This window comes from Notamacropus eugenii, chromosome 4 (genome assembly GCF_028372415.1).
Source record: "Notamacropus eugenii isolate mMacEug1 chromosome 4, mMacEug1.pri_v2, whole genome shotgun sequence".
Taxonomy (NCBI): Eukaryota; Metazoa; Chordata; class Mammalia; order Diprotodontia; family Macropodidae; genus Notamacropus; species Notamacropus eugenii.
The window spans coordinates 193,609,994-193,623,424 of NC_092875.1; the positions used below are offsets into that span (position 1 = coordinate 193,609,994).

Consider the following 13,431-nt stretch of genomic DNA (forward strand, 5'->3'; position numbering starts at 1 on the left):
ATATACACACACACACACACACATATATATATAAAAATATATACAAAACCACAATATATAAATACGTGAATGTTACATATTATATTAATATACTTATCATATTAACATATTATACTAAGCATATGTATTAATTTATGTTATCTAAACATTTCTCTGCCTTTCTCTCTCTCACAATTTCTAATTAGATTTTACAGTACGTTCATCTCCATTCTGCAGGTGGGTGGTTCAGCGCATGGAGCACCAGCCCTGGCAGACCTGATTTCAGGTCACTGGCCTCAGACACGTACTAGCTGTGTGACCTTGGGTAAGTCGCTTAGCTCTGCCTCAGTTTCCTCATCTGTAAAATGAGCTGGAGAAGGAAATGGCGAACCCCTCCAAACCCAGCGGGGTGGGTCTCTCGAGGAGTCAGACACGACCGAACCTCCTGCTCCACTGTCCCACTGGAACCACCATCCCGAGCTCATTGAATCGCCGGATGGACCGGAGCCCCACGAACTCCGAGGGCACAAGGCTGGGAATTCAGGCCCCGGACAGCTCGGCCCCGGGAAGCTCACCCGACCGCTCTGGGCCGGCAGAACCAGACTCGGAGGGACTCGGGCCGCTGCCCACGTCCCCGCGGGCCCCCGCGACCCGCCCCAGCGGAGGACGGGGCGGCGGGGGAGGACGCGGACTCCGGCTCCGGGTGGGGGCGGGGCGGGGGGAGGGGAAGGGAGCCTCACAACAGTTTCGGGCGGATAGCTGGAGAACAATGGCGTGAATGAATGCTAACGAATGCTGCAAACCTCAAAGCATTATATACCTAAGTCATTGCTACTATTATTTCACGAGGGAGGAACAAATGATTTAAAACGAAGAGCTAAGTAAGACAAATGATCTGCCCACGCGCGGAATGAATCAGGGCTCCCCCGCGCGATTCACGCCAAGGCCTTCAAACAAAACTCTCCCGCTGGCAAGCCCGATCTCCCCTGCCAGCTATTCTGGTCCTTCCTCGTGGAACGGGAAGCTCCCCAAGTAGTCCAACTCCACGCTGCGTGCCAAGGGCCGCGCGTGCGCAGCAGGCACCGTCCAGAAGAGAGCTTTTTTCCGCGTTTCGCCTTACCTTAAACGCGGACCAATCGCTGAGAAGGTTTGCGGTTTCTCATGTGACGGAAGTTGACTCCTTCGAGCCACCGTCTTGGTGCATGCGTGGAAAAAGGGGCGGGGCCGTAAGTGTCATGGCGACCCCCATGTGAAATCCGCAGCTGCCGCCAGATCGTGGACCTTGGACGTCTGCCTTCCCTCCCCTCTCGGTTCGTGCTGTGAATTGTCTAGCTGGCACCTGGGAAGAGAAGGGCTGGGGCGAGGGAAGAAGGGGACTGAACTTCCCAGAGGCCCGACACCGAGGTCGGGGCTGCCCTGGCCCAGGGCCGCGCGCACATTGCCTTCTCTCTCGGGCCCTCTTCCCTGCGCGAGGCGGGTCCAGGGTCGGGTTGGGGCCGTGGGAAAAGCGTTGTGAGCCCCGGGCGCGGGCTCGCGGACTCTGCGCGCCTGCCGGATGGGGCTCCTTAGGGACGCCCTTCGTGGCCCCCGGGTGTTGGGGCAGGAAGGCTTTGCTTGATGCGTGTGCAGAAGTAGTTGTGTGGGCCTGGGGTTATGCTGTTTTTGACCTGCGAGTTGCTGTTGGGAGTGCACATAGGACTGCGAGTGCTAGCGTGGGTCGTGGACGATAGGGCAAAGGCCGACCACTTTGGGGGATAAGTAGGAACCAGAACTTTTAAAAGAAGACATAGCTAAGAAGCAGCTGCTGCCTGTGACAAAAATACAGAGGGTTAGCAGCCCCAAAGGCAGGGAGCCCCCTGTTCGTTGCCTCTGTAGAACAAAGCCATTTTTCTGCTAATTATTTTATGGTTTTTGAAAAAATGTTGTCACTTTCACGAATATTAAGTGATTTTGCTTTTTTTGATTTGTCTTCAACGTAGAGATCAAGAGGAGGTGAGACAAATTGCAGAAGTTCAAGGTAATTTTTTTGATTTTTGGAGATTGCATGTTAAGAATTTAATCATCTTTAGAAGGCCCCTGCTACCCCCACCCCTCTCTTCCAAGGGGAATAAGGAGCATTCTGTTTTGATAACCGTGTTTAGGGCTTGCAATGAGAAGACTTGCCTCTAGTCCTGGCATTAATCTTCTCTGTATTTTGTAATAATAGGAAATGATAACTAGCATTATATAGTGCTTTAAGGTTTGCAAAATACTTGTCCTCCAAGGGGAGCAAGCAGCATTCTGGTTTAATGAAGTTCAGGGTTTGCAATCAGAAGACATGCATCTAAATCTAAGATTCATCTCCCTGTTACTGTTTTGTAATAATAGCTAGCATCTGTGTAGTGCTTTAAGGTTTTCAGTGTGCTTTCCTTTTTTTTAACTCAGTCAATATGTAATCTGCCCCATTAGAATGTCAGCTTCTTGAGGTCAGGAAGCTATTTAATTTTTGTTGTTGTATTTCCAGCACCCATCATAGTGCCTGTCTCCTAGCAGGAACTTATTAAATTGTAGATTGCTTGAGAGTGAAATTGACCATGGGCAAAGGCTACATAAAGTAATTCAGCTGGCATTTATTAAGTGCCAGGCAGGCATTCTATAAACACACACACATGTGCACGCGCGCGCACACACACACATGTGCACGCACACACACATGTGCACGCGCGCGCACACACACACACACACTCTCTCTCTCTCTCTTTGTCTTTCTCTCTCTCTCTCTCTCTCTCTCAATGAGGGGTAATATAGATGCAAGACAGTAAAATTAAAGGAGGCTGGGAAAGGCTTCTTATTTAGTGCAAAAAAGTGAGGTTTTAGCTGACATTTGAAGGAAGCAGGGAATCCTGGAGGCAGAGTTGAAGAGGGAGAGCACAGTGTGGGGGACAGGCAAAGAAAAATCCTGGATGGCATATGCAAGAATTGGCAAGGAGGCCAGTGTCACAGGATTCCAGAATGTTTTTAGGGGAAGTAAGGTATAAGAAATCTTTAGAGGTAGAAAGGGGCCAAGTTATGAAGGACTTTAAATGCCAGGGCATTTTATATTTGATCCTGGAGGTGATAGAGAGCCCATTCCTTCCAGTTTATAGATGGAAAAGCTGAGGCCCAGAAAGATGGATGACTCATCCAAGGAAGAAAATGTTCTAAGTAACTGACCCAGGATTTGAACACTATAACCCTTCAGTGGACTGTGTAATCTGACTGTGCCATTTTGCCAAGTGCATACCCAGCATTCTTTTTATTTTCCTAGTTTCCTTTTTCCTGTTGCTCTTAAAAACCTCCTGTGAAGCTTTTCAGTAAAAGGTTGATAGAGAGGATGTAGAGTCATAGATTGAAAGGAACTTTGGAGGTAGTCTTTTCCACTCCTTCCATATTTCATACATAGAGACCTGAGGCCCATGAAGGTTAGATAACATGCCCAAACTTCCTCAATTTGAGTCCTATTCTGTAGCTCCATATCTGACCCTCTTTGTAGACAGATGGGTGTGTGAATAAACTGAGGTGGGTGAGAATTTTTGAATTCCCCCATGAGAAGCTGTGTTAGTCTCCATCTATGCTTTTAACCACCCTCTCCTGTCTTGTAGCCTGCCCCTACAACTTTTGCCATGCTGTGCGGCTTGGAGTGCCTTTCACCAACACTGGGATTTGAGAAAATGGTGGAAAATAGGTGTACAGTTTATGGTTTAAGAACAGATGTCCTTTTAACCTAATAAAACCTGAAGTTCAAAGAACAGAATCCTTAGTTCTCCTTTGAGACATAGGTTCTCATGATATGATTGTCATTACTATGCAGTTGGTCTTCAAGTCTTCATTTGATTTCATCGTAACTTCAGAATTCTGACTTAATTCCCAAGGTCTAGTTATAATGATAATAGCTTACAGTTACAAAGTGCTTACTATGTCCCAGGCCTTTGTTGTTCAGAGCTTTAGAGTTATTTGAGCCTCACAACAACTCAGGAAGGTAGGTGCTGTAATTCTCATTTTACAGATGAAGATACTAAGGCAAACACTGGTTAACAGTATCTTGCCCAGGGTCACGCAAAAATGTCTGAGGCCATATTTGAACTCAGGTCTTCATGACTCCCAGTCTGCTGCTCGATCCATTGTACTAGATCTTCAACTGCCACCTGTAAATCTGGACTTTGATTTTCTGTCATCACCTTTAATTTAGTATATTCTAATCTGAATCTACCTTTTATTTCCTAGTCACTATATTCAGTCAGTCACAAAGTCTTATTGATACTTGTCATTCAGATATGTCCCTTCCTGCTCTTTGCACATCTTTAACACATTGTTAGATGTTTGTGAGTTGATGAATCCTTCCACTGTACTCTTATGTTCTCTGTCTGTCTGTTCTCTGCCTCTCTCTCCCCCCTTTCATTCATCCTTCAAATTGCCACCAGACTAATCTTTCATATGTTCTGGTCTGTGTTATTCCTTTGCTTAGAACCCTTCAATTATTTCTTATTGAGTATGGAATAAGGTTCGTATTATTTTGTCTGACATTTAGGGCCCTCTGAACCCTGACACCACCCTCCCTATCCACCCTTGTCTCATTTTATTACCCTTCACATGAACTATTCAGTAGGCAAGGTGGATTGTATTGTTGACATAAGCATGTATGGATCATCATTATCATAGATATAGAGCTCAAAGGGGACTTGATGGATCTAATTGAAATCATCTACTTTATAAGACTAGGAAATGGAGTCCCAAGAAAGTTGTAATGTATTTTCCTAAAGTATCCTCTCTTTCACTGCCTCTCCTTCCCTTCTTTCATCTGTGGAATTTCTAGCCATACTTTGAATCCAGCTCTAAATCTGCTTCCTTAGTAAAGTCTCTGCTTTTTCTAGTTGGTGGTGACTGGATTCAGAGCCAGAGGATGTTGTTTTAGGTCCTTGCTCTGCCACTTATTGCCTGGCTGGCCTTGAGCAAGTCACTTGAATAGAATGGTCAGAAAATGTAATAAACTTCAATACTGTCATAACCTGCGGTCAGAAGTACAGTCTCCACGCTTGTCTTCAGTTAGAAACTTGTGTATACATTTTTGCAGTATTTGGTTTGTCATCTGTAAAATGTGAGGATTGGACTAGATCAGCCCTGTCAAACTCAAATAGAAAAGATTTACAGGCTACTGTTGACTTCTAAAACCACAAATTAACATTATTTGCATTGTATTGTATTTTGTTAAACATTTCCTAATTACGTTTTAATCTGAGCAAATTTGACACCTCTGAAGAAGAGGACCTCTAAAAGTCTTTACAGTTCTCATTCTGATCCCATGATTTGTAAGGTCCCTTTCAGCGAAGATGAGGAGCCAATAAAGAAAGACTTGGTAGTTACTTTGATGTGGAAGATGGTCAAAAAGGAGGTTGTGGGGTGGGGGTAAGAGGGTCACATGAATATCAGCTGGCATCATGCTCTGTTAGTGCTCATCTCTTCCCTGTATTAAATGTAAATTTAGAGGGAAAGCTTGAGGGACAAAATTTTGACATACTATATTTTGGGCATGTTTATTTTAGATGGTAGTGGAATAGAAAGATAAAATTTGTGGGGAATATAGGTCAGTAGTTATAGACAGTGATTATAAATATTAAATCCAAATGGGAAGCAAATGTAGAAGAATTAGAGGAAAGAACATACTAATAATAAGTCCAGGATGCAGGTGGGAGTCACTTAGAAGAGAGAGATATCCAGAAATTGAGAATTAGGAAGAATCAAAAAATCTTTGTGAGTATAAATAGGGAGGAGCAAAATGTTTTTAAAGTCAGGCCCAAAGAACTGTCAGATGGATACTGTCATCAAATGTAGTTTTAGTATTGATTAAATAAATACATATGTCTCTACATATCAGAGACCTATTTAAGAAACTCATACTAATGATCTCTTAATTGCAAAAACTAATGACCTTTTCTTAGTCCTTATCCTTATGTACCTCTGTAGCTTTTGACACTGTCAATCACTCTCTTCTCCTTGATACTCTATTTTTTCCTTTAGGTTTTCATGACACCACTCTTGGTTCTTCTACTCATCTGACAGTTCCTTCTCAATGTCCTTTTTTGGATATTCATCTAGAATGGATGTCTCATAGGGCTCTCTGTCTTAGGCCCTCTTCACTTTGCCCTGTCCTTTAGTAATCTCATCAGCTTCCATGGAGTAAATTATCTTTGCTAATTTATTCAGGTCTAAACTTCGTATTAGTCTCCAGAATTGCATCTCTGACTACCTATTAGACATTTCAAAATGGATGTCCCATAGACATCTTAAGCTCATCATATTAAAAACCAAACTCCTTGTCCTTACCTCAAATCTTTCCTTCTTCCTGACTTCCTTATTACTGTTTAGGGTGTCACCATCCTCCTAGTTATCCAGGCTTGACTCCTCACTCTCTTGCTGTCCTCTCTCCCATCCAATCACTTGCCAAGATCTGTCAATTTTACCTTTGGAATATTTCTAATACATGCCCCTTTTTCTCTGACATTGCTACTACTGTGGTAAAAATCAGAGTGATTTTCCTAAAGCACAAGTCTAGCACCTCTTTTCCCCCCATTCAGGAAAGTCCAGTGACGACAGTTCCAGGCTCTAGTATAAAACCCTCTTTGGTGTTCAGAACCCTTCCTAACCTAATTTCCCCTGCTCTTTTAGTCTTAGAGCTTATAGCCTCCCATACACTGGGAGATCCACAGTGAAACTGACCTTGCTGTTCTTCCATCAATGAAGAAACATTTATGAAGTGCCTACTATGTGTTAGACACCATGCTAAGCTCTGGGAGACAGAAAGAGGCAAAAGATAGTACCTTCCCTCAAGGAGTTTACAGCCTAATAATTGTTCCTTGAACAAGATACTTCATCTTTGGACTCCAGGCATTTTCTCTGGCTGTCCCTCCACTACGAATGTTCTCCCTCCTCATTTCAGCCTCCTGCTTATCCTGGCTTCCTTCAAGTCCCAACTAAAATCCCACCTACTGGAAGCCTTTCCAAATCCCTGTTAATGCTTGTGCCTTCTCTCTGTCATTTATCTCCATTTATTTTGTATATATCTTATTTGTATACATATTTTCTCCCCCATTAGATTATGAGTTCCTTGAGAGCAAGGACCATGTGTGTCACTTTTGCAACTCCAGCTTTTAGCACAATTCTTGGCACACAGTAGATGTTCAATATTTTTTGACTGACTGACTCATGCTCAAATTATGTTATGCTAAGGATAGGAACTGAACCTGTGATTTCATGGCACTGTAGGGAGCTCCCCATTAAGGAAATGCTATTTAATAATATAGCAACTTAGAGTCTTGTCAAATAGAAATTAGGGCCCCTAAATCGCTCTTAAGGATGCCTGTGGGCCATATATTGTCTTAGTCTTAAAACGTAATATTGCATATCTGTTACCATTTTTATTTATTTGGCTAAATATTCCCAACTACATTTTAATCTGGTTCAGGCTACACTCAGGAGTGTTGTGACCTGCATGTTTGATATCTCTGACCTAGAGCACTAAAAGATTATGTGACTTTTCTGAGATTATTATACAGGTAGTTTGCTGTGTAATGAAAGGATATTTAATATATCTATGTGGAAGTATGGAAGGAGTGGAAAAGACTACCTCCCAAGGTCCTTTCATCTGTAAATCTATACACTGTGAATTATAATTATGTGCTCTTTTTTGTTATGGGAAAAATGCTACATCTGAGTTATATTTTAGATTATCTTTTTATCTTACACAGAAGATGCCTGCTGCACCTTGTGATTCACCACTTGAAGACATAGAAGATATTGTGTCAAGAGAAGATTCAAAGCCTCGTGATAGATATTTTTCAAGAAGAAGCCTTGTTCCAAAGGTGCGGATACGTCATAGCCAAACATGCTTGCAAGAGGAAGATCGTCCACCAAGTGATAGGTTAGTGTTGTCAGTTTTGTGAGAAAAATAGGAAATACAGCTAATGTATATTAATAATGTGGCCATTTCTGTTTTGAATTTAAGCTATATGGGGACTGGGAAAATGAAGGTTACTTTTTAATGTGTAAAGTAATTGATGCATTTCAAAGTTTTTCAAAATAATTTCAGAAAATTCCTGCAATACTGAAAAGTAGAAGAAATAGCTTAGTAAACGTGATATTCCATGTTATAATTTCTTACTAGAATTATGTAGGTAAATTTATTTGTATTGTGGGATTGCCTTTTTTTTAGGCAAACAAATTTTATTTAAAAATTTTTCCATTTTAGTGTTAATTTGCATTTTTTATATTTACATGGATTTTGATTGTGAAATTATTCACATCATCTTGAAAAGCAGTGTTTAATATCTAAATTTAGACTAGTGCCATCTAAATTTGAGAATAAATGTTCTGCATGAAAATTTCATTTTTAGAATCCTTTGTTTACATAAGGAGAAGGTTTGTTAATGTGAAACCTTAATTATATTGGTAGGATTTTTCTTTTTTAGTGCTATCATTTATGTAATGTTTTATTATTAATAAGTCATAATATAGTCAGTTGCTGGTGTCACAGAAATATGCTACAAAGTATATCAGATGCACTTACTTGATTTTCTTCTTTAGTGTGGCATCTCAAATAATTTTGTCCTTTACCAGTGTTTGTATGTGTACTTTCAAGACCTGGACTTAATTGTAACACTTTGATAATGGTAATAAGATAAATATTTTTTAAATTAGAAGGGAAAAGTCAGAAGACATTATAAATGAGATTTTTAGAATAAAGTTAATCTTTATTTGCAGAAGATTTCAATCAGGAGTTAGTGTTTATGGCTGTAATTGATGTATATGATCTGAATTGGTAGATAGTGTATGGAGTAAATTGGTAGATAGTGTATGGAGTGAAATAAATATAATTGGGCAGATGCAGTTTTGGTTCTTGTGGACTGACTATTGGATTTTGATTTGAAGTTATTTCACCTGACTGTTTTGCATTCTAATTACTCCATAGTACTATTCCTGGTGTTCAGAAAATTTGGATACGGACATGGGGTTGTTCTCACAATAATTCAGATGGAGAATATATGGCTGGTCAACTAGCTGCTTATGGATACAAAATAACAGGTAATATAGTCAGTACTATAATATTTTTTGAATGCTTGTCATTGTTAGCTGTGTTCTAGTTTCAGGGGCAAAAGATGTTATAGCTTAGTGATTTTTAATTACAATAGAACACAATTACTTTTCTTCCTCATTCTGGAATGTCTTGGTCAAATTCAGACATCTGCTGAACTGGGGGTAAAAACAAAACAAAAACATGTTTTTGAAGTAACCAACTGGCTTTTCCTGACTAAAAGTTTCCTTATGTCTAGTTTAGTATCAGGATTTGTGCTAACATGTTCTTTAGTTGAAAATATCCCTTAACAAAAAATATTTTAAATGCTTTTGACCAATAATAGGTTTAAAAAAACAAAAGCTCTCAGTATTGGCCTTAGCTGAATTTGTGGTATGCTTATTTGTCCTAAGTATTACTTTCTAATTTGATTCAGCAAGCACAGACTAATTATCCAGACTGGTTTTTATAAATGTTCATATACAATTCAACTTGAATGGTATCGTTTCAGCTTTAGGAAAAGGCATTTTGAATTTTTTTCCTTATGAGTTAGAAATGTTAGAGAAATCTTAAAGCACCATTTAATTTATTTTCATCTATAATCTAAAAATCAGCCCTATGTATTTTATGCTCCTAATTCTGTCTGATATGAAATATCTGTCCTCATGTGTTTATTGCATATTATATGTTAAGTACCAGTGATATACAACAAATTTAATTCTTAATTCTGTGATTTGCATTCTTTTGAGAAAAGTGAAAGGGAAAAAATATTGTTGTTTGCATTTGATTGTCTATATTGTGGATTATACATGGTCAATTTTTAATCTCAGGCTAACTTCTCTCTTTCATTCATCCTTGAATATATGTATACAGAGAATGCAAACTAAGACTAATATTAGGTTAAGTAAACATAATTAGGAAGTTAAATTAGCTTCATGGAAATCATAATGTATTCTTAAACTAAATATGAGTAATTTAGGCTTATCCATGCCACTGGATTCCTTTATTATCATGGATAATTGGAACTTTATTTTGTAATGCATATATTTTATAATGTGTTTTACTATAATATTTTAATAATCAGCCATCTCATTTAAAAGTGCTTTTGATGTACTAGTCAAAAATGCAAATACAATGTACTTAATTTTTATCATACTATCTTGAATACTTCATGACAGTTAAGCTATTGTATTTAGTATCATTGGAGAAAGTTTTACTACTTTTAGGTGAAGGTGGTGGTAAAGTGGGAAGGATTAGGTGGATAAAGTATTACATTGTTTGTACAAACAGGTTAAACTTTCAGATCTAAGTAGTTAGGAAGATGGTTATCCCCTTAGGAGTTTCATGAGGTTAGTTAATGCTGGTAGTGGCTCTTTGAATTCTCTTAGTTTACTTTCAGGAAACAGGATGTCTTTAGCTGCTTTCATTGAACTAGATTCAGTTTTCACTCATGCAGTCTTCCAGGAAATACATCCTTTTTAAAATTGGGGAGTTGATGAATGTTTATACAGACAGCTAAAGTATGAGGTGTAACTATAAAATAAAGTGACTTTAAAAAGAAAATCAAGCACCAGACTTTATATCTCTGACTGTCTCTTTCAGAGTAGTCACCTCAAAAAGCTATATTTACTCTCATTGTAATGTTTCTTCATTCTTTAAAGTATATTCGAAACTTCTTTTGGAATGGTAGCCTTGAAATTGGTTCTTTAATTTTCTTTAGGGGTAGTAAATATTTGTCCTTTGGGGCTACAGTTAATTTTTTAAAATAGCTAAAATTTATTTGAAGCCAAGGTGATTTTATTGTCCAGTTAGGTAACTGATTTTTAGTCAAAGATGAGATGTGACTACAAAGCAGTGAGACCACTTTTCTTCTTTGACTTGTAATCTAACTCTGAAGCCAGTTCCAAAGGAGAAATTTTTACAGATGTTTTGACCAGTGGCAGTGTCATGGGAATGAGTATATTGTCTTCTAAAGTAACTAAAAGATCACTTATTTGGAGGTAGACTTCTTGTATATTTGTTTAAAGTCTTATTTTACAGTTACACATCTTAAGCATAACTATAGTATCAACTTTTTGGTTGGGGGGGAAATATCTTTAGGTTTCAGCAACTGGCCATTTAAATTCTTAAACTGTGTACACGTTGTATGTTTATGGAATGATACCTTTGTAGTCAAATCTACATAAATTAGATAGTTAAAGAGAGTTCATGTATTTACTATGTGTGTATACTATTAAAGAAACTCTAATTGGAAGTCATAATTCTCTTCTTGTTCTCCGTTGAGTGCTCCTTTTTTCTCTTTTAATAGTTCCATTTTCTTTCTCTGAGACTACCTTATGACCCCTTTTCTCTCTTCTCTCTTCCTTGATTATTTCAAACATTCCTTTTAGATTCTTGTGTTGTCTTTGCAGGTAACTTCCAGATTTATACCTCTAAGTTACTCTCTCCCTGAGTTTATTTTATATCTCCAGAGGCCTGCTAAACATCTCTACCTTTATATCCTACTGGTATTTCAAATTCCTCTCCCATCCCCCCCAAATAATCCTGTCCCTCTTTCCAGCTTTTTTATTCCTATTGAATACATTGTTATTCTTCTATAGCTCTGACTCAGAAACCTTGGAGTCATCTTTGACTATTCCTGCTCCCTCCTTCCATCTGCATTCATCACAGGTCATGTTTTCTCTATTTTATTTCCATATCATCCCTATTTCATTTACACTGACACAGCTCTAATTTAGATCCTCATCATCTGTGACATAGATTATTGAAATAGTATTTTTTCCCACTTAAAAAAAAAAAGTATGTATTTTGGGTTTTTTTGGTCATATACATATTTCACTGTATCTCTTTCCCACGTTTCCAGAAGGAGATATCCCTTATAACAAAGAATGTAATGTTCTTCTAGACCCAGATCTTTTACCCCTGAAATTCATCCTTTGTCACAGAATTTTAGTGTTAGAGGAGACTTTACTGACTTACCTAGTCCAATCCATACTTCAGAAAGAATCCTTTCTGCAACATATCCAACAAGTGGTCATGCTGTCTTTTTTCTGAAGACTTTCAGTGACGGGAACCCACCATTTTGTGAGGCAACCCATTCCACTTCTGGGTAGCTCTAATTGTTATGAAGTTACTTCTTATGTCAGATCTAAATTTTTGTTCTCGTAATTTCCACCTATTGCTACCACTTCTTTCCTTCAGGGCCACAGAATATAAATCTCAGCTCTCTTCTACACAACAGCTGTTTACAGACCTTAAGACAGATATGATGTTCCCATGAGTCTTCAATTATTTAGGCTAAACATCCTCATTTTCTTGAATCCTTACACATAGCTGCCAAAATAATTTTCCTAATGTATCGTTCTGACAGTTAATATCCAACCCAAAAACCTTCACTGTTTTTTTACTGCCCAAAGGACCAAATGTAAACATCTTAATTTGGCATTTAAGATGCTTCACAGTCCAGCTCCAACTTACCTTTTCAGCCTTATTTCCCAGTGTTCCTCTTCATATATTGTTCATTCTTTCCAAATGAGACTGATAGAAGTTTCTTGATCTTGCACTACCATCTCTGGTTTCTCTGCATTGGGGTAGGCTGTTCCTTCAAGGTTCAGCTTGGGTACCTCTTCCATGAAACCTTCTCTAATTTTTCTCCCACAGAAAGTGTTCTCACTTTCTTCTATTTTTCTAGAGCACACAGGGGTCTTTCCATTATCCTTACCATATTATATTTACTTGTGTAATTTTATGGTAGTTTTCAACGGGAAACCTAGTTTGTTATAAATTCATATATACACACACATATGCCTTATAACTTTGAATGCTTCTGCTAGTGCTGTATAGCGCTTAAGAGCTCAAAAACCTTGTTCTTTGCCTGATGAATAATGAAAGGCAATTATGATTGGAGTGTTTGGAGTTAGATTGACAGAAGTGCTTTAGTTGGATACAACCATGGTATGTATGTATGTATGTCTTTGTTTAGTTTCTTAATATAATTTCTCAAAATAACAGCCCATTTGTTTCTTCTTGATATTATTTAAAGAATGGTGACCAGGTATTCATACTAAATAAAATTAATGAGTGCTATTAGTATAGTTTTAACTAATTTAACTTCATATTCTTTCACCGTACTGGAATTCATTGAGATTGTTTTTGAGACATTCTAGCTGATCATACCATAATCAAATCAATTTTTTGTAGCTTTTGGCATCTTTGTCTTTACTACCTTTGGTACTAGGGTAAACATTTGTATATCATTTAGTAATTTCTGGAAGTACTCTTCTTATGTCACATCTTCAAAATCAGGCATAGAAATGTATAGTGGTATATAACCTTCTTAGTCTATTATTATTCCCTCTGGCGTTTTAGTG

At 38.5% G+C, this 13,431-nt stretch overlaps 1 protein-coding gene across 2 annotated transcripts in view; it reads left to right on the plus strand.

Annotated features, from left to right (window-relative positions):
• Positions 1 to 1,171: 1,171 nt before the first annotated feature.
• The window catches only part of CDKAL1 (CDKAL1 threonylcarbamoyladenosine tRNA methylthiotransferase), a 637,247-nt gene continuing 624,987 nt past the window's right edge, over positions 1,172 to 13,431 (plus strand). For both annotated transcript variants that reach the window (XM_072603951.1, XM_072603950.1), the window contains exons 1-4: positions 1,172 to 1,289; positions 1,959 to 1,996; positions 7,740 to 7,912; positions 8,960 to 9,072. In XM_072603951.1, coding sequence (XP_072460052.1) covers positions 7,743 to 7,912; positions 8,960 to 9,072 — 283 coding nt within the window. In that variant the 5' untranslated portion in view covers positions 1,172 to 1,289; positions 1,959 to 1,996; positions 7,740 to 7,742. The remainder of the gene's footprint in view (positions 1,290 to 1,958; positions 1,997 to 7,739; positions 7,913 to 8,959; positions 9,073 to 13,431) is intronic.